The sequence below is a fragment of the Coniophora puteana genome (genome assembly GCF_000271625.1).
Source record: "Coniophora puteana RWD-64-598 SS2 unplaced genomic scaffold CONPUscaffold_5, whole genome shotgun sequence".
NCBI classification, from domain to species: Eukaryota; Fungi; Basidiomycota; class Agaricomycetes; order Boletales; family Coniophoraceae; genus Coniophora; species Coniophora puteana.
In genome coordinates, this window is record NW_006913057.1 from 155,983 (window position 1) to 175,259 (window position 19,277).

General features: G+C 53.8%; 4 protein-coding genes across 4 annotated transcripts; 2 read left to right on the top strand and 2 right to left on the bottom strand.

Annotated features, from left to right (window-relative positions):
• Positions 1-4,220: 4,220 nt before the first annotated feature.
• CONPUDRAFT_54011 (uncharacterized protein) lies at positions 4,221-4,778 on the bottom strand (the record flags this gene model as incomplete). The annotated part of the gene is made up of 2 exons (XM_007769158.1): positions 4,221-4,615; positions 4,679-4,778. Coding segments are annotated over 2 exons (495 nt in total), but the record flags the coding sequence as incomplete, so codon positions are not given.
• Positions 4,779-6,284: 1,506 nt separating this feature from the next.
• CONPUDRAFT_143427 (uncharacterized protein) lies at positions 6,285-9,633 on the bottom strand (the record flags this gene model as incomplete). Its single annotated transcript, XM_007769405.1, has 8 exons — positions 6,285-6,566; positions 6,630-6,721; positions 6,777-7,793; positions 7,914-8,037; positions 8,630-8,796; positions 8,854-8,952; positions 9,001-9,118; positions 9,175-9,633. The coding sequence occupies 8 exons, from the start codon at positions 9,631-9,633 to the stop codon at positions 6,285-6,287; spliced, it is 2,358 nt and encodes a 785-aa protein (XP_007767595.1).
• Positions 9,634-10,196: 563 nt separating this feature from the next.
• Positions 10,197-11,434, top strand: CONPUDRAFT_102412 (uncharacterized protein; the record flags this gene model as incomplete). The annotated part of the gene is made up of 2 exons (XM_007769406.1): positions 10,197-11,008; positions 11,131-11,434. Coding segments are annotated over exons 1-2 (927 nt in total), but the record flags the coding sequence as incomplete, so codon positions are not given.
• A 148-nt stretch (positions 11,435-11,582) lies between these two features.
• CONPUDRAFT_122190 (DNase I-like protein) lies at positions 11,583-14,678 on the top strand. The gene is made up of 4 exons (XM_007769407.1): positions 11,583-13,139; positions 13,210-13,697; positions 13,751-13,969; positions 14,024-14,678. Exons 1-4 carry the CDS (start codon positions 11,942-11,944, stop codon positions 14,507-14,509), a joined length of 2,391 nt encoding a protein of 796 aa, XP_007767597.1. The 5' UTR covers positions 11,583-11,941; the 3' UTR covers positions 14,510-14,678.
• Positions 14,679-19,277: the final 4,599 nt, after the last annotated feature.

A 19,277-nucleotide genomic window follows, 5' to 3' on the forward strand; every position in this document is an offset into this window, starting at 1 on the left:
AGACAATTGCGTCTGCCCATATCCGTCCGCACGCTCCGACCCAAGGCGAACTTGTCTCCAGGGATCAAAATGCAATGCAGGCAGCTCTGAGCGCGAAAAGTCTACGGGCCGCGCAAACACGGCCCGGGGCGCGCGGGGTGCCAGTGGACATAGTAGTGGACATGTATCATCCACCCCTCGCATCTCTCGTGCGGTTAGTTATACATCATGCGTCAGGCCCTCGTCCAATCCCATCTCTTCCTTCATCGGTCTCGGTCTGACCTTCTCGGACCCATTCTCATTCTGGCAGCGCATATCCCAATTTACACCACGAACGAAACAAAACGCCCCCGCCTCGTGTTCGCCTTTCTCCACTTGTAGCTTGTTGCTCTCGCGGCGCTTCCCTGTCTGGGGCTGGACTCGGTCGGCCTGACCTGACCTGTGTATGCCCTATGATCATGGCTGATTTCATCGATTACGAGATCAATCAGCCGCACGGCCATCGTTGGGTCAACCTCCATCCACTAACGTTCTGCGTCGTGTCGCTGTTCTCTCCGGACTTTCTTCTCTTGGGACAGAACGGACGCTGACGGATGACCGCCCCTTTCCTTTTTTCTTCGCCTTCCGTCCACGTCCAAATCCTTCGTTCATATCCGCGCGTCAGGGCATCTTCTTCATCGCGTCTTCGGTCTCCTCGGACTCGTTTGTCCCGCATCATCATCATGACCACGAAATTGACACCTACACCATCCGGCCTGCAGAATCATTACTCCGACCGACCCCGCTCTTTTCCCCGGCCAATGCCGTGGACTCTTCCGTTTGCCCCGCACGCACGCGTGTGCATCGCGCGCGAACACAAATGAAAACTAGCTTTTCTCGGTGCTCGTTGTACTTTACCTCGCAACAGTCACTTCACGCACCACCCCTCGCGCTGCTTCGTTTTGTTCTTATTGTGGTTGGGTTCGTAAAAGAAACGACGCATCATTCCACGATCGCCTGCTCAGGCGCCCCGCCCGCCGCGCAGTGGCGCCGCCTCTCTCCCGAACGAGCTTCCGAGCGGTTCGCGGGCTCCTGTTTTTGTGCTTGTGCTTGTTTTTGTTCTCTCTTTGTATTTGTGCATCAGCGATATCACCGCGGTATCGCCTCTTTGCATATCAACTTCTAGCTTCGGCCCTTGCGATATCTGAATCAGCATCTGCGCCATCGCCATCTCCACGTTCATCTTTTTCTCTATTGTAATTGCCCGCCATCGGCGTGCGGCGGGTCGGTCGGTTTGTCCGCCTCCCTCCTTTTGTTGTGTTGATTCTGTTCTATTCGGGTTGGGCTCTGGGCTTCATTCTCTCAACAGTGTCCCGAATTCTAGATTACAAAGGACAAAAGGTCTGATGTCGAGCAATATCGTGATGTCGTGTTGTCTTGTTCTTAGACTCCGAAGTCAGCGGTGCAGCGATCGGCGGGCTCCTCGAACCGCCGGTATGAGGGGCAGCCCCGAGGAGCGTTTGAGGAGCTGTCAGGTGTCCAATGTCAAACGTCGAAACGTCCACCGTTCGGTGCATCCGATCGACTCAGCCACCGATCCATGCTCTCGCCCTGCTAATCTGCGACGAGCTAATCTTGCTCGCTCGCTCTCTGGCGCCCACAGCTATGCACAGTGCGAGACCCCCGGTCAGCCAGCGTGGCTGGACCGCCGTGTGTTATTCCCAAAAAACTGACAAGGCATTTTTTCTGCCGCCGATAGCCTGCGAAGATGAACAAGCCCTCAGCCTCGAGGCTCGAGGCCTGTGTCGTACTTGGGTTCGAAGTGATGCGCGAGGCAAGGAGGCGCTACGGTACGCTACCGGTAACGTGTCCACGCTCACGCTCACGCCCCACAGCTCGTTTACAGCACTGGCACGGCCGCCCTCCCTCGTCGACACGTTAGCACAACGTCGATCGATTGGTGGGTGCGTTCGATGGAGCGCACTGGGCTTCTGCAGCTCCTCGGTCGGTGCCGAGCTGCGCTCTGCCCTATCTGCCTCGCCTCGTTTGTTCGCCGTCTAGCTGGCTATACAGGTTCGTTGGATTTCCCACTACAGCATATCGACGGTCTGACGATCTGACGCAGGACAAGTGCTGGCAGAGATCGCATGACCGTCTGTGCCTTCCCGGCCATCTCTCTGGCCCAGCGGTGTCCAGATTTTCTGCGATGTTTGAGGCACGCTGACCAGCCTTCTTGGAAATCACAGAGATCGAGTTATTTGCTCCTTCCGTCGGATCCGTCAAGGGCGCGTCAGCCCAGTGGCGTTCCAGACACGCTTGCTGTACGAGTCTGAAATCTATCTGAAGCAGCCCTTCGTTCGTTCGAGCTTCTCGTAATCGTCGAAAGCGGTAAAGGGTGTACCCGTTCACGCCGCACCGCGGCTCCCGCATGACCGCCAGCCACCCGTCATGGAATTGTATCTTCAGGCGTCTGTGCTCTCGTCCTCTCTCATGTCCTATTCGAGGATGTATGATGAGGATTTAGCGTTCGGACCCCTGATTTCTGATCCATGTGTTGCTGCATGGTGGATGGGTTTGCATAGCTCTGTGCTTCGCGCTTCGCCGTCGGAAACGAGACGGGGACGGGGCGCGGAATTGGAACGCGTACACACACTGGCAGACACAGATGCAAATAAAACGCAGACGGACACAGACACAGGGTGCGAAGTGGGAGGAAGCGCGGACGAGGACTGGGGAGGAGAGGTGAGGTTAACGTTCCGATCCAGCGTTTTAGCGTCTCAGCAGCTTCTGTCTCGGAACGCCGTTGAGAGGAGCTTATCCGCGAAGGTTGCTTGTATGTCGGGCACATTTTAGAGATGCTTTGAACTTCAATTTCTTGAGCGCCCGTTCGCACCTCAGAGCGACCCTGCATCGAGAAGACACAGTGCAGGTCGCCGAGCGATCCCGTGGGCTGCTTGGCGCCTCAGCCTCGTTGATCAGACTCGGTTTTTGGGAGCACAGATACCCTACTGGGTACATGTCGTTTTTCTCGTCGCTTCTGGGTTATGACACCGGTGTTTCTTCAGCTCAGTTTCAACATGACATGCGTATGATGTGCCCCTGCGCGCTCGCGCTTCTGCTACTGCTGCTGCTGCTACCAGTGTCACGGTCCATTCATCTTACACCCGCACCGAATCGCGCCGCGCCACACCCGGAACCGGTTTATCTCATCTCCTTCTTTCTTTCGCTTCGCGTGGTCTTCTATTCGCTCGCTCGAGAAGCATCGCGGGCTGCGGCACATTTATGCAGCCCGTCCGTGCGCCCCCAAAAAAGAGCAGCGAGCCAAACTCGGGCCTGCGTCCATGCGCATCCACAGTCACGCGGGACGCGGAGCGCGGGGGGCGAGGGGACGAGGGTTCGGGACGAGACGACACACCCCCTGTGCGCGGCTGGCCTCGCGGTGCACACGAGGCGCGTGCGAGCGACGCGTCATACGTGCGGACGTGCTTGCTCTGCTCGTGTCCCTCGCTCTCCGTCGGAGGCCTGGTTGTTGGATAGCCTTGCGTGCGACTCCGTGCTGCGCCGGTGGCTGTTCGAGGTCTTGGGACCACGGCGATCGCATGGATAGGCTGGATCGTCTGCCTTGCTTGGGGATTTTCTTCGGGCCAGCCTGTATGAGAACTGGCGCCGAAGAAAGGTGTGTTGATTAACGCTGGTCCGTGCGCGAGAACGGTGTCCTAGGGAAAGAGTAAGGTATCAAAGTGCTACTTCTTCCATGGCCGTCGTAAATCTGACTTGTTGCTTCCAGTACTTGCTCGGGTGAAGTCTCCAGTCTGTCGATTTCGTGTACAGTTTTACTGATTTTATGTTGGACTTTATAATTAGCGATGACATCCACCCCACGTGGTACTTCCCTTGTTAGTCGATGCCGCGGAGGTTTTAATATTGCTTTGGTTCTACTTCCTCGGGCTGCACGATTTACGGTGGACAAGTACGCCTTCACAACTGAACTTTTGCCGTAAACCCAACTTAGCTCACTATCAGCTTTAGGCTATGCAACTTTGCTACCTGAGGAAGTTTGGCCGAAAATGGGCTGAAGCGCGAGCTTATCCAAGGTGACTGCCCATATCAAACGCCAACATATAATCCTATAAACTTCTAACAATTTACGACCATACAGGCCACCGGCTACCAATACATACCACAACCACGTCAAGAAGCCCAAGTAAAACCCCAATATTCCCAGATTCTTATTCCATCTGGCTGCAAGCTTGGCATACGGCTCAGACGTACTTGACAGCAACAGTGTCGCCGATCGTGACCTGCGTCAAGACCTCGCCGTTCTGCTCGATGTCGATGGCGGTCGCGCCCGAAGGCGTGACCTCACCAGAAGAGGTGGTGGCATACGCGTCGGTGAACGTGACGGTGCCCCAGTTGGTAAGTTCCACGAGTGAGTCGCCCTCCTCGTAGTCCTCGACAATCCACTCAGCGTTCTCTTCGCAGAGCGCGTAGGTGGAGGTCAGGTCCTGGGTGACGGTCACGCCGGTAGTCGTGTTCTCGATGACGGCGGTACCGGAGGTGGTCGAAGTCGCGGTGACGGTGGTCTTGATGACATCACCAGCGGAGATGGTGATGCCGGAGAAGTCGTAGGCGTAGTCGGGGTACCATTCGTACCAGGCTAGAGGATAGGTGAAAACGTGGTGAGTGGAGCATTGTAATGGCGCAGGGGAAGAAAACTGACCATCGTAGGAGACTTCGCCGTCGGAATAGGTGAAGTCGACACCCGTCTGCAGAATGGCGGTCTCACAGGTGTCACCGTCAATGCCAACCCAGGCCGAAGCGGAGCCTTCAGTGGTGGGCGTGGGGACCGTGAAGGTACCAGTCACAGCGGTGTAAGTACCCTAATCAGATAAGCGCTGTTAGCAGAGTAGTCCAGATTCGACAGTTTGATAAGCAGCACTGACGTCACCCTCAGCATAAACAGCGCCAGCCCAGTTCTCGCTGTACTCGGTGTTTGAAATGCGCTGGGCGGGCAGAGACTGACGGCCATTAGCAGCACGACGAGCAAGACGTGATGCAATGCGCGACTTGGGAGCTGCGAGGGCAGCAGATGCGAGAAGAAGGTTGGTGAGGAGAGCGAACTTGTACATCTCGACGATCTGGGGAAAGCTACAACGAATTGCGACTTGTAGACCTGGTGCTGACTATTGAGAGCCGCAGCGCATTAGGCTTTTATGCGTTTTGTGTTCCCCTCCACGGGAGACCTTGCGCAGTCGAGGTGAGAACGATGGGGCATGCACCACATGCAAAGTGGTCCTGGCAGATTGTCGTTGTTCCTGGATTGTGGACGATTTTGGCGCGGCTGGGACTTGGCGATGAAAACAGGCCACTCACTTCACATCTTTTCATAGCGATGGCGGGAAGTCAGCCCTCCTGTTGTACAGTCGGGCCGCCTTGAGCTTACGTTCCCTGTGTGATACACACGTACTGCGCTCAAAGACTTTAATTAGCCGCGTTACCGCGCGCTTTTACTGTAGTTCCATTCCCAGACGAATCAACATGAATGCTCACAGAATAATCAGCTGTACGCTCACCTAAGCTACCTTTTTTTTGCCTCATAAACACAATATAGGAATAACCCCAGTTTGCTTGTTCACGGGGCGTTCACGTTAGTCTCGATCAAGCGCAAATATCCGTGCAGGTACTTGGCGTGGCGTATTCATGGAACATTCAGGCACACCACTACGAGATAAGCGTTTTCGACCTGATTTTCTCGGCGATAAAATTAGCATGTCCGTTTGGGCGCTTCATATACTCGCCCGATGATAGGGGGACAGCGCTCGCAAACAGGCACCATCTCTGCGCAATAAGACGATGAGCGGTACTAAGTTATACGCTGGACTATTCGATGAATCATTCTATACTACTTTCATTTCACTAAGCTGTTCGATTTCGCATTGGCAGTCACTGATCATAGCATGCGCTGAACAGTAACTGGGGGCGAGCTTGCTAGTTAGCAGATACACTGTGTTAAGAACGTCTTTGAAGTAGATATCGTACATGTGCCTATACATTAAAATGAAGTAGTTTTATTTAAGGACCCAAGTCGTGTAGGGAGTACAGGCACTGTGACCATGCGTATCATAGGCACTCGGCAAGCCTTAGTAAAGTCAGCAGTTGAAAGGGGGTGTGAGACGTGCCAAGATATATACGAGCGATATCGGAGTTTAAGGCCCTCCTCCATACGCGTTCAGACGAGGTCACTGCAATGACTAGACATCGACTGCCACCCTGCTTACCAGGTACCCAGATTGAGGATATGGCTGACAAAGGTTTGATACCACGGATTACGCGTATGTTTCACCAATCCTCACTGTCTCCAATGGCTTCTCGCTCGTTCCAGCGTGAAATACTGTTTTGACGTCATCATCCAGTTCTTCTTTGTATTCTCCTTTGTGGCCCCAGAAGAGACGGCTCTGTTCGTCGCCCTGGTCAGGCCACTCATCGATAAGATTTGCGAGCGTCTGGAAGTGACCATAGGCAGCTGGCTGCGGTCCTCGGGGGCGAAGAAGAACCAGAACCGTGAAGACTGCAGACAGAACGGCAGCTGCAATGCTCAGATTCCAGTACTGGTCAAAAACGTCACGATAACTAAGTAAGCTGAAAGTTGCAAGCTCGGGATTGTGGCTTACTTGATATGCGTTCAGGTAAACGTAGTGCCAAGCTAGCTCTCCAGGATTCTCGAGCCCTATCACTACGGTGTTGGCCAAACTCATCATCCAGTCTTACAGTATACAGTATATTAGACCAGCGAGAATAAGAAAAGAGGAGCGACGTACGAAGGATAGGCTTCGAGGCTAGTAGCAGCAAGTAGGGGGGACTGAGAATGGCTCGAATAATGCTCGTCTCCAGCGGCGATCCCTTAGCACTGGTCGTTTCTCTCCAGACTTGCTCGTCGCGCAGTGCACTGGCGACATTGCCGGCTTGGTGGAGTGCGAGTGCAAGCGAACCCTGAATGATAGACAGGAGGCCGAAGAGCGAGAACCAAACCTGGCCCTCGGTGTTGTGAAGGAACACACTTGCCGAAGGGGAACCGGGTCTCGCGATGAGAGTCCAGCCTGTTGGGGCGATGTCGCCGAGGTATGGGCTGCTGTTGTACATGAAGATCCCGCCGAATCCTGCGCAAACGCCCGTGAGAATCCACATGGATATCATGGTCACGCGAACATCTCGGCGGGCTTGCCAGGCGGACGGCTGGGATGGCGAAGGCTTCAGAGGGCATGGGCCACTACCGAGGTGAGTGACATTGCACATGCAGCGTCCTTTGGTGTGGTGGATGATGCGAAGACGGGACAGCGCAAGAGTAGTCCCGAGAGCAGTGCTGTCCCATGTGATTATCCTAGTTGTGTGGAGGCCGTAGGCAGCAATCAAGGCTTGGACGACGAGGCAGATCCCCAAAGTAATCATGGGGACAAGACTGACAAGGAGTGCATTATCATCCGATTGTTTGGTAAAGATACAGGTTGCCGATACGGTGGATAGGATGAAGAGCGCTGCCGTTAGAATGTTACAATAGAGACCATTGGGCCCTGTTATCCGACGTTTGCGTGTTGCTGTAAAGAGCCGCGCCTTGTTATTGAAGTGAAGCCGGTTCTCTTCGGTGAGAGCCGAACGAAGTGTTACACCATGAACATAGCCAATAGCCTCCGTCGTGATGGTTACCAGAAAGCTGAGGAACAGAGTCAAGACCTCCGGCAACGATTCAAAGCTCATCGCTACGACTCGTTGAGACGCGGGTCCAGAGTCGTTTTTGTGAGACGCAAGGTCAACTGCGCCTGAGATGACGAATGCTGCACCTATCAAAAAAGTGAACACTAGAGAAACGATTGAGGCACGTCGCGAGAGAAGATCCGACTTCGGAAGTGGAGCCAGAGGTAGAAGACGCGATGGCAGGTCAGTGCTAGTGGCCCTTTCACCTCCGGCTACCATTTCGTACTGCTCTCGTCTGGTGTCGTAGGGATGAAAGACCATGATGGAAATAAGCGAGTGCTGGGCGCGAACGGCGAGGTGGGTAAAGTGTGATGGTCGTTCGGAGCGTGCCTGCACTTGAATTAAGCGCCCGTTAGCTAGCAATTTTAAGCCATCAAAGTCTGACGTTCATGTGGCACTTTGTCATGCTGTTCCGGTGGCAGTTGATTAAGTGCCGAACCAGGGCGCCGAATAGTGCCAAGTCAACGCGGAGAAACTCTATGTTATCTCATCCTATTTTGACGCGGTAGCGGCTTAAAAAGTAGCAATGGGATGCTAGAAGCTGGTGTCACTATCACTATACCACAAAATACACCTTAAAAAGAGCACAATGGACGTGTCAAACGAGACATCCCACAAGCAAAAACAAAGCCACGTTGGTACGGTGAAAAGCTGCCAAGATCTTCGTGTGAACTACTTTGCTATAGGGTATGTGAAAACAGGATTGTTAAGCGCTTGATACCTCACAACAGCCACGAGCGTGCTAAACCACAGCAATTTGCTTCACACGACCGCTAAGATGACATGGATGTGGTAGAGATACATTGCTATTTCTCGGTTGCCATGTCATGACCGACATCGGGAAAAAGGTCATGGAGAGTCTAGTCAGGACGGATTCAATGTCAGAATGCAAGCCACGTCGTCTATGCGAACTAGTACTCACAGAATGCATTCGCTGGACGTTGGCTGTCAGTTTGTCGTACCGCTTTTGTACTTTCTTGTGACCTTTGACCTCGCGAGCAAGTCCCGTCTCAGCGAGCAGCCTTTGCTCGTTCTCATCAGCTAACTGGTTCTGCAGCCGGTTGAGCTCCATAACGTGCTTGAGTTGAACTGACGATATGTTGTTATCAAGGGATTATGATCGAAGGAGATGAAGTCGTAACGTACGTTCGGATATCCTTTGTTCTAGTGCCTGTATCTTGACTTGAGCTGTCTTCAGCTCACCCTCTTGTGTTTGCACCTGGGCTCCGAGTGCGTGTTCCATTGCTAGCGTGGTATCATTGAAGGCGCTCAGAAGAGCAGCGTGATACGTACCTTTCCCAAAGACTTTCATCATGTCATCCACGGGCGCAACGTCGAGAGTCCTTGTTGTGGAAACAGAAGTCGCGGAGTGAATGATATCATCCGCTCTTTGAGCCTTGGAGGTATTGGCCTATATGGGACGGATGATAAATCGAGGTCTTTGGGTAAAAAGACGAAAGTACGCACTCGAGACTTCTTGTGAGACTTCACGGTAGGAGGAGCGTCTTCGTGCACCCGTTTGCCTCCTTTCGCCCTCGTCTCTAGCAATCTCTTCACGACCGCCCTCCCGTTTCCAACGTCGTCCAGACCAAACTCCATTTCCTCGAACATATCCTTCCTTTTTCCAGATATAGCCGGGCGACCGAACCATCCCATCTCATGTCCGTCACACCACAGTAATCTATCGGCGTGGGGGAAATCTGGGTGAGCTATGAGCAGCGATCTGAACTCTGACCAAGTCGTCTCGTTGAGTTGGGACGCCATCGTTCTCTTGCTGGGAACAGGTCCTCGCCATTCCATCCACTTGCCGATTTGCCGCGCATACAGCTCGCTTGATTCAGTGTCTAGGAAGGTGTCGCCGGGACGCCCGAGATCGGAGGGTGGAGCCGTTGGGCCTTCGTACGCGTGGTAGGGAACATATGTCATTGTGCCCGGCGCGTATAGTTCGTAGCCGTGCTTAAAAATCTCTGCCGCGCGGAACTTCTCCGTACTGAGGAGGAGGTGTTGAACGCTGACGGTAATATTGTAGTCTCGACGGAGGTCCTCGACGTTTGACGGGATATATGCGCATGGATGAACAGCCATAGCGCTGAGGGCCGATTTGGAAAATGAACGAGGATAAAGTGAAGGGCGGAGGCGGGTCAGCGGGTGCTTGGCACTCACTGGAGGCGTTGAAGAGGTTTACGTCAAACCATCACCCTGGTCCTTACAGCTTGACGACAATAAACTAGGTTCCATGCTTGCTATCCGGCATATGCTACCCGGTAGGCAAGCGTTCTTGAGGCTTATAGGTGATATTGAAAGCATCACCATTCTTGGTGTTGGTGCAAGTAAGAAAGATAGAGGTCGACCGTCGACGGCAGGTCGTTGGTGTGTGCCGAGAAGCCCGACCCGTCCGCCCACGTGGAATGGACAGGGGCTTACCAAAAGTGAACCGCAGTCTCTGGTCAGGTCGCGCCACTTTACCCCGAATTCCAGACTGGCGTTCTCGCCGTCGTCGTTTGTTATCTCTCCACCACCACTCCTCCATCTATCCCTCTTGTTTCAACCAGATCTGCCGCCTTTAGCATTTGCGCGTGCAAGCTTTTGCGCTCTGCCTTTCATAGCTTGATGGTGCAGGACGCAGTCTCGGAAGTGTCATCACATACACCAGTACGCGTTCTTTGAACTTCGGCAAGATGGCAGACGGCAACGACATCGAATCTGCTCAACCCGCTGGCGTCAGATCCCTCAGGTCAAGGTTTGAGAGCATATCGACCGAATCGCCCACTCTCGCTCGCAGTCCCAAGGCGGCGGGCACGCATACACCCACCCCCAAGCAGGCGGGCATCCCACCTTCTACGTCAGACGCGCACCGCCCGTCCTCACGCATCGCGTCAGGCAAACTCGAACACCTCATTGCATCTCCCAACTTATCACCAGTGTCACATCATCTCCGCCAGTCTTCGGTCACCAACCAACCATCTCCCGATCCCAAGAACAGACCTCCCCCGCCACCTCCCCCCCATATAGCACATCCACGAGAGCCTTCTACCGATGAGCCACTATCTCCCGACCCCAAAGCCAGACGCCCTCCTCCCCCTCCACCCTCTGTTGTTCGCGCGAATGTCAATAAGCCCTTACTTGCGGGCGTCGTCTCCCCCCTTCTTCGGCCCGTTCCGTCCCCCAGCATTAATTCACTCAATTCTCCAAGCTTAGCAGATACCTTAAGTCCAAGGTCCGACAACTACTTCGAAACCCATGATATTGGAGATGAGCCGCCTCGACCTGTCAGCGTTGCATCCTTGCGCGATCGGTTCTCGTAAGTCATCACTATTTTTGTTTTTGCCATTCTATATTACCGCCTTCTTGGTGGAAGGTTTTCCATTCTACTCGAATGGTCCTATCCGCACTTCTTGCTCACGTCCGTGCTCGACACTCTAGGCAACCAACCAACTCTTCGCCTCCTCGTAGCATCACACCTAAACCCTCTCCCGTCGTCCATGTCCAACCCTCGACCTCGCGAAGCGAGCCGCTGCTCTCTCCTACACCCCCCGTCCCCCCTCGCCATACCAAACCCGAATCCAGCCGCATTCTTCCATCAAACATAGTCGAGAGTCCACAAGAGGCTCGTCCCCGCACAGCACCAGCTCCGCCTCCCCATCCTCGCCACACTGCCAGCCCCAGTCCATTCTCCGAAGACGAATCAGATGAATCTACCAGCACGAACGATCGCAGACCCCGACCAGTCCCACCTCCTAAACGACCTCGCCCCTCTGAGGGCAGCCTTCACCAACAGCACATATTAGGCTACCAAGGCTCCACCGAGAGCTTTAGCTCCAACGACAGCATATCCAGCCTCTCTTCATCTCCGAACCCGCCACCCAAGCCACCAACTCGCCTTCATTTGCACCCACCGCCTCCACCACCTCCTGCCCGTCACAATGGCAATCATCACCATGCAAACGGTAGCACGAGTCAGCACGTGGCGGACTCTTCGTCATCGGACTACGCGTCCAGCTCAACACCTGTATCGTCTACCGCACCCCCTCTTCCCGTTCGTCGCATCTCGCCTAGCTCTTCCTTGCCCGAGATCACTTCCCCGCCTCCGCCTCTTCCGACCAGAAACAGCATCAATATCTCCGGGTTCCTCGACAACGTTGGCTCGCCCGGCCCGGAACGCAAGCCTCTTGGAAGCAAGAACTTACCACCTCCGCCGACGCGGACGATTGGACTCGGAGAGAAGCTTCCGCCTATGCGCAGAGCGCAGTCCCCCTCGTCTGATGAGGAGTCGGAGGAAGATGATCCGCGCCTGCGTGCGGTAGAGATGATGCCAGATGCGTCCCGGTCGTCCAGGCGCCCTCCGCACGCGAACTGTTTCCAATATCTCGACTACAAGATACATGTCCCTGCGTATAGTGGTCATGCTGCGGTCGCCGGATCGAGTGTTCTCGTCACAACTCCACACCACATTCGGTACTACGACCTTAGCGTCAGCGACATCTACTTGTGGAGTGCCGACATGAAGGAGCTGGGTATGCGGGATATGAAGGTCACTGCCATGGAGTTCGCGCCTCCCGGTTACGGCGCTGATGGCGGCGAAAAGCCCGGGAGCGTTGTCTGGCTGGGCATGAAGGAGGGCCATCTCGTCGAGTTCGCGGTCAAGTCGCGCTCGGTGCTTGCAACGAAGCTCGGCGCCCACGCCCACGCGGTAACGCATATCTTCCGTCACGGGCGGGCTATGGTCAGCCTGGACGACAGCGGAAAGGCGCTCGTATTTGAGCCGCCACCGTCCCAGAATCCAGCGCTAGCCATGGCGCCGAGTCTCGCGATCACGCCGCCGCGTGCGGTTCGTACGGCGGAGAAGCAGGATTTCGCAGCGCTCGTCGGCGGGCTGCTGTGGATGTCCGCGCGAGGAGACACGGCGCACGCTGCGGGCGGCGCTGGTGGACCAGCAGGTAGCGCAGTGCCTGTCATTCGCGTGTACGACGTGTTTGCCCCTGGCAATATCGGGCGGAGTGTCTTGCCTACTCAGCATGCAGGTGCGGTGACGTGTGGGACGATGATGCAGTCGCAGCCCGGGATCGTCTTCATTGGGCACGAGGGCGGGTATGTCAGTCTATGGGACATCAGCTCAGAGGGTGATGGCTCGGAAGGCACCACTCCGGCGTGTATAGAAGTTATGAAGGTCGGTGCGTCGGATGTGTTGTGTCTCGCAGGCGTCGCGGATAGGTTGTGGGCTGGAGGGAGAAAGGGGATGATCATGGCGTACGATGTGTCGCAGAAGCCGTGGGTCGTGACGAACGCATGGGCTGCGCACAAGGATCTGCCTATTCTGAGGATGTCCGTGGATCCTTATTCCATCGAGAAAGTGGAGCGGCTGAGCGTCGTGAGTGTTGGTCGGGATGAGCAGTTGCGGATTTGGGATGGATTGCTGGGGGTGGACTGGGTCGGTGAGTCACCGTCTTTCGGATTTGCACGTACTCGCTTGAGGAAGTGGCTAACGAATTTCTATTGTTGTAGACCAAGAACTCCTCAAGCGGGAGAAGCTATTCAGCAGTTTCCGCCCTCTTAACGTCCTGGTGGTCTCGTGGAATGTCGACGCCGCTAAACCGGACGCACTCACCGGCAACGAGATAAACCTCAACTTCCTCTCGGACGTTCTCAGCTCTGTCGACCGCCCCGATATCATTTCGTTTGGCTTCCAGGAGGTCATCGACCTCGAATCGCGCAAGATGGCGGCCAAGAACCTGCTTCTCGGCGGCAAGAAGAAGGGCGAGGACGGTCGGATCTCGGAGAAGGTGACGAGTTCGTACAGGCGCTGGCACGATCGGCTCGTGCTTGCTGTTCAGCTCGCGATGCCTGCCGATTGCCCATATACCGTGATCCATACGGAGAGCCTTGTGGGCTTGTTCACCTGCATATTCGCGAAGAACACGGAGAAGGTCGTTATGAAGGACATCGCAGTCGCATCGATCAAGCGAGGGATGGGTGGGCGGTATGGTAACAAAGTGAGTCGTTCATCTCCATCTTCGAACGTAAATGCTGAAACGCCTTTGCGTAGGGCGGCATTGTATCCCGTTTCGTGATCGATGACACGTCCGTATGCATGATCAATTGCCATCTCGCGGCTGGCCAGCACCACGTTCAGCAGCGTAATGCTGACGTCGCCGGTATGCTCGAGGAGAAGGACGTCCTCCCTGCCGCTCGTGTGTTCGAGGATCCCATCGCATATGTCGGTGGAGGCGACGGTTCTATGGTGCTCGACCATGAAATCGTTATTGTATGTTTTATTCTATTCTCTTTCCTAATGACATACTAACACGCGTTTCATTAGGTCAACGGCGACATGAACTACCGCATCGATCAACGTCGCGAGCACATCATCGCTGCCATTCACTCCCGCGATTGGGAAGCCCTGCTCGCTCACGATCAGCTCGCCAAGGAGATGCGGTTCAATCGTGGCTTTCGTTTCCGCACGTTCAGTGAGGGCCCGCTCACGTTTGCGCCGACGTACAAGTACGACCGCGGATCGGACGAGTTCGACTCCTCGGAGAAGCGGCGAGTGCCTGCCTGGTGCGACCGTGTGCTCTGGCGCTCCCGTGTGCCCGAGCGTCTCGTGCAGACGCATTACTGCCGCTGGGAACCCAACATCAGCGACCATCGGCCGATCAGCGCAGGCTTCGTCATCACGATCAAGAGCGTGGACGGGGATAAGCGTCGTCGTGCCAAACGGGAAGTTGAGAAGATGTGGGATGCGCGGCAGGTAGAGCTGCTCCACCAGACGCGGGATTGGTACTCACTGCAGGCGATGATTGTATGATGGGCCGCGTGCTGTGAGGTTTTGCATACTAGAATTACAAGCAGCATCTGTATTACTGAGACAATGTTCTCTGCCATTGGACATTTTTGGGACTTTAGGTAGACTACGGGTGCCATTGGAACCTGTACCCACTATCATTATGTACTTGATATGGAACCCTTGAGCTATGTCTTAGCTCTTCGCAAGTGGGATGCCGCCTTTGTGCTTATCGAGTGTCGTCTGCTCGAACCGCCATGGGATCGTTATGAGTCCAGCCTCCTATGGCAAAACTCGTTCTTATCATGAGGCACAGTAGTTATAATGCGAACGCGGCCGGCCTAGTCGTGTTCGCAGAAGCGAATAATGGGGCCCGCAGACGCCCGTGTTTCTCGAATCAAATAATTGTTCCTGGGATTGGGTAGCGACTCGTAGGCAGGACAGCACCAATTGTCAGCTGAAAGACATATGAGAGACATTTTATGCAAGAATTCAAACACTACCTACTTGCATCATGATTCACAGCCTTGACTTCACCATCGAGCAACTTTATCTGCCGCGAGCGTCTTTACTCGATCAACGAGCGTGAGAAAATGTGGCGCCACCAGCGTCAACAAGCTGTGTGCGTGTGATGTGATGCAGGGCACACGTTTCTCCGCGACCATCGCCGTAAGTGCCTCCCTCACGATCGCGCTTTGGTCATTCTAGAAGCTTACGCCATCCAATCTCTCAATAGCTTGATAACAATGCCCCCTTTAGACACGTCTCTAGACTCCGGAGGCAGCGCTGGCAACCTGGCAAAGTGTGGGTGGTCGCCTGTTCCCCCGACGGCGCCTTGATTGCTTCGGGCTCGCACGATGAAACGGTACGAATATGGGACTCACTATGAAAAGTAATTGATGCAAAATTTGCACTACCGGTACCCAAATCGATTGGTTTGCAGCAAAATGGTGTAAATCAGATTTGGATACCTGATAGAGCAATGCGAATTTTGTGACTTCGCGGAGTGGAGCGCGATTGTGGCATCGGCTGTACTGATGGGAATCGATGACTAAGCGTGGATACTTATGACGCACTCGAGTTCTCTCTTCTTCCGCGTCCCACCTTCATCGTTCCCTTTCCATTCCCTTCCCGTTCCATCAGTCACCGTCGCTTCCGTGCCCGTATGTCGCGCCGGAGCGCTCTTCAAACCATAATGGTAAGTGCTCTGCTCTCGCTGCCCGCCTGATGCATGCGCTGACGCTGCACTCTCCCTGCCTTTAGAACATTTCGCCAGTACTGCCGCACTAAAGTAAGCACCCCATACTTTACTTGTCCTATGTGCCCTGCCCATCCTTACTAGTACTACGTGCTATTGGTGCCTTATCTGTCCCCTCCTCGGTCTATCCTACCTCTCACATCTCCCTGTTCCCCCTTTTCGCCACCCTCCCTGGGCATTATGCGTTACCCGTGCCATGGTGTACTGTATATAGACCCATGCCATCCCTGTATTGTAGTCATTGTCTGAATATATTGCCATGTGCTTGATTTACACTGCGTGAACGTGTGAATACCGGTTGATCAATATCCGAGGGTAAGGGGTCTATGCTAGCTAATTTGCACTAAAATGTGGCAAATTTTGCACTTTGAGTACCCAAAATCGATAAGCAAAATCTTAACTTTTCCCGGCAAAATTTGCAACTCGGTTTACAGCAAAAATTGCATTACTGTAAGCAAAAATTGCACTGAAAGGATGCAAATTTCACGCATAAATGGTGCAAATGAGTAGTGCAAAATAGTGTACGGTGAACAACTTCTCACCAACGTTGCTAACCGGGTCACTGACGGTCAATGACCTGTCACGAGTCACTAACCCTGTCACTGACCGGGGGAGGGGAATAGGGGTATTTATTTTGTAGTACGCTACAGATTACCGTGTAGTGACCATGCTGACGAGTACTACATGTCCCAATCACCCTCGTTGAGCACACGCTGCACCTGTACGGAAGGGACTTCACGGGCTGTAGTCTCTTCTACGGCTGCCTCGTTAGAATCCACAAGGCTCTCGTCGGAAAGCATATCCAGTAGTATATACGAAGAGAGATCAACTGCGGCAGCCAGATCAAACTGCTCACAAGAATAACCTTCTTTCTCCTTCTCCTCAGTTGTCTCCTCCGGTGTGAGCTCACGAGTGACTTCAGCCTGATCATCCATCGGATTCTCAACATCATCAGCGTCAAGGTCATCATCTGCAAAATCGTCAGTGATCTCGGGAGAGCCATTACCATCACCGCCAGTTAAGTCAATGAGATCATGGCGTCGCTTGGCATTGGTTTTGGAGGTTCTGGTTCCGTTTGGATTCACGCTCGTCTGCAGGTCACGCCACCCCACGATGGGTCGCATAGGGGGTTTATTTCTCTGTGAATATGATCAGACCAACAACAAGCAGAGGACGACTCGGATACTGCTGACCTTTGGGTGCACCCTAGTGAAATTACGGATCTTGACCATCCGTGTGATAGTTGCAGCATCCTGCCGATTACGAAGCGGTCCATTCATCCATGTGAATGCTGATGCCGTCCGCTCTTCAGCCATGGAGTTGCAGTGCAGTGAGAATAAGGCTACACAGAGAGACTATCAAGGCCAGTTAGAAAAGCATATTAGATGAACACGAGCAGGGACCTACCGCAAGAGGCTGGGCCATATTGTCCTGGTCATTGTTGAGGTTTTCCCACCATGATAGCGGGCTATCACTTGACGCGATAGGGCGGTTGAATGGGTATGAGGCTCTGACATAAACTCGAAGCTGTTCTTTGAGCCTGTCCACAGCATCGGGAGCGGTTAAGCCAGCAATTGAAACACCACGCTTTTCGTACTCGGTGCGGAGTAAACGAAGCAAGAAGCGTCCGACGCGCATGAGGGTTTCGGGGAGATCTGTGGAGCCAGTCTTGTCCTGAACAGTGAGGTTGGTGACGTTGATCCTAATGTTCTGGATTGCGAGTGGATTAAGGTCTTTCATGATCGCCGAACCCCGGTAACCTGTTATCAGTCAGACTCTGTTTCGGGAATGAGGATTGCATAATCAGGAACTTACGTGGGTTGAGGACAAATCCGGCGAGGTAGACATCATCAGGACTATCATTCACCATCTTGTCAAATCTAAAGTTTACGCAGCGGCGAATCTGCTCAGCGACGTCAACAGGGATCTCTGCCTGCAAGTCATCATCATCGTCATCATCATTTTGGCCACCCACTAGTAGATCGTGCATGCTTGCTGCAATAGCCAGCCAAAACTCGTATACACTTGAGACATCTGTGTGTGTGGCCTCGAGGCACTGCGTCGCTTTCGCAATCGGAGCAAGCACTTTGCAGAAGCGTAAAAGTTCGGCCTCAAACCGGGATGCGGATTTACGTCCCTCGACAAACACGTTATGACAGTCACGGTTCTATAGTTGTTACAGGTTAGATAAGGCGCAGTTAAATAGCAAAGTAAAAAATACCGGGATTGTGATCGTCTTCTTCGAGCATAACTGCTTGATGGCCGGATAGCAACGCAGTACAGACTTCCCTGCGTGATACATGGTAACAAACCGTGTCTTGCCAACGGATACAAGGCCGCGAGATATCTTCAACTGCTTTCGAGTGGATTTGAGTTGCGTTGTAGCAAAGGTCGAGTGCTTAAAATACTTGAGGGTTCGCCGGATCTTAGCAATGACCTAATATATTATGAGGTCATGTTGCATGCAAAAATAAATTACGGCTCATACCGGCGCAAAGAAAGGCATCCGACAAATGTCCTTGGCAAGGAGATTGCAGCAGTGGCATGGGTCCGGTAGAATCAGGATCCATGGATACGCGTCCTGAAGGAGCTTTCGAGCGCGCGAGGTATTACCAGTTGAGTCAGAAGACACTCCCCGGAAGTGCTCCGGACCAATAGACTTGATAACACGGTCCAGAACGCCAAAGATGTGCTCGCCAGTGTGGGATTGGTCAGATGCCTCATTGCCTTCGATGAAGAAGACAAGGCCGGAAGGTGTGGTGATATGGACTGTATAGACAGACTGCGGCAGGCGGGTAGTGTTTCCGTCGAATGATATGGACAGGTTAGAGCAGGTACGTAGATAGTCACGCTGCTGGATGTCAACGCTGGCAGCCTCTTGAGGGATGTGGTAATCAACTATAGTAGTGGATGATGCGGGCGAGTACTGATCATTGGCAATCTTCATCAACTTCTTCCACTCGGGTGAGTCTACCAACGTTGGCGGCACACCGCCAGTGCAGAGAAGCTGTAGCACAGCGAGATCCATACGAGCTTTGAACTGCTTTTGGTAGGCGTCACGCGAGATCTTTGCCATAGGTCCCAATCCAGTTGCGCTGGTTGCCTGAGAACTAGACGCCGGTTGCAACGCTTCGCCAACAGCAGCAACACCAGAATCCGACGACTTGTGACGCTTGCCCTCGCTTGACGCAGCTGCCTGAGCTTCAGCATCGAACTTGGCAACTAGCTGCCCAGGCGACTCATTCTTCATCTTCTGTCTGATACGGTTGACAAGGTCCCCCGGAAGACGATCACGGCACGGGCCCGTGACATGCTTGAAGATACGGCCCCTGGGACGATTTACCCAGTAAACATCGCACCCCTTCTCTGCAGCAGCGCACCGATAGATGAGCTTCTTGATACCCTTAGCCTTCTCCACGACTAGGTATGCTGGAACCGATGCCTTCAGGACGTCTGGGTCAATCTCCACTCCTCCCGATCTCTTCTTTGGGCCCTTCTCTTCGACGTCCTCGTAGCGGGCCATTACATCAGCGG

Coding starts and splice junctions, on each gene's coding strand:
- CONPUDRAFT_122190 (XM_007769407.1), top strand. CDS start 11,942: ATGCGCAGAGCGCAGTCCCCCTCGTCTGATGAGGAGTCGGAGGAAGAT. Junction 13,140..13,209: donor GCTGGGGGTGGACTGGGTCG/GTGAGTCACCGT, acceptor CTATTGTTGTAG/ACCAAGAACTCCTCAAGCGG. Junction 13,970..14,023: donor TCGACCATGAAATCGTTATT/GTATGTTTTATT, acceptor GCGTTTCATTAG/GTCAACGGCGACATGAACTA.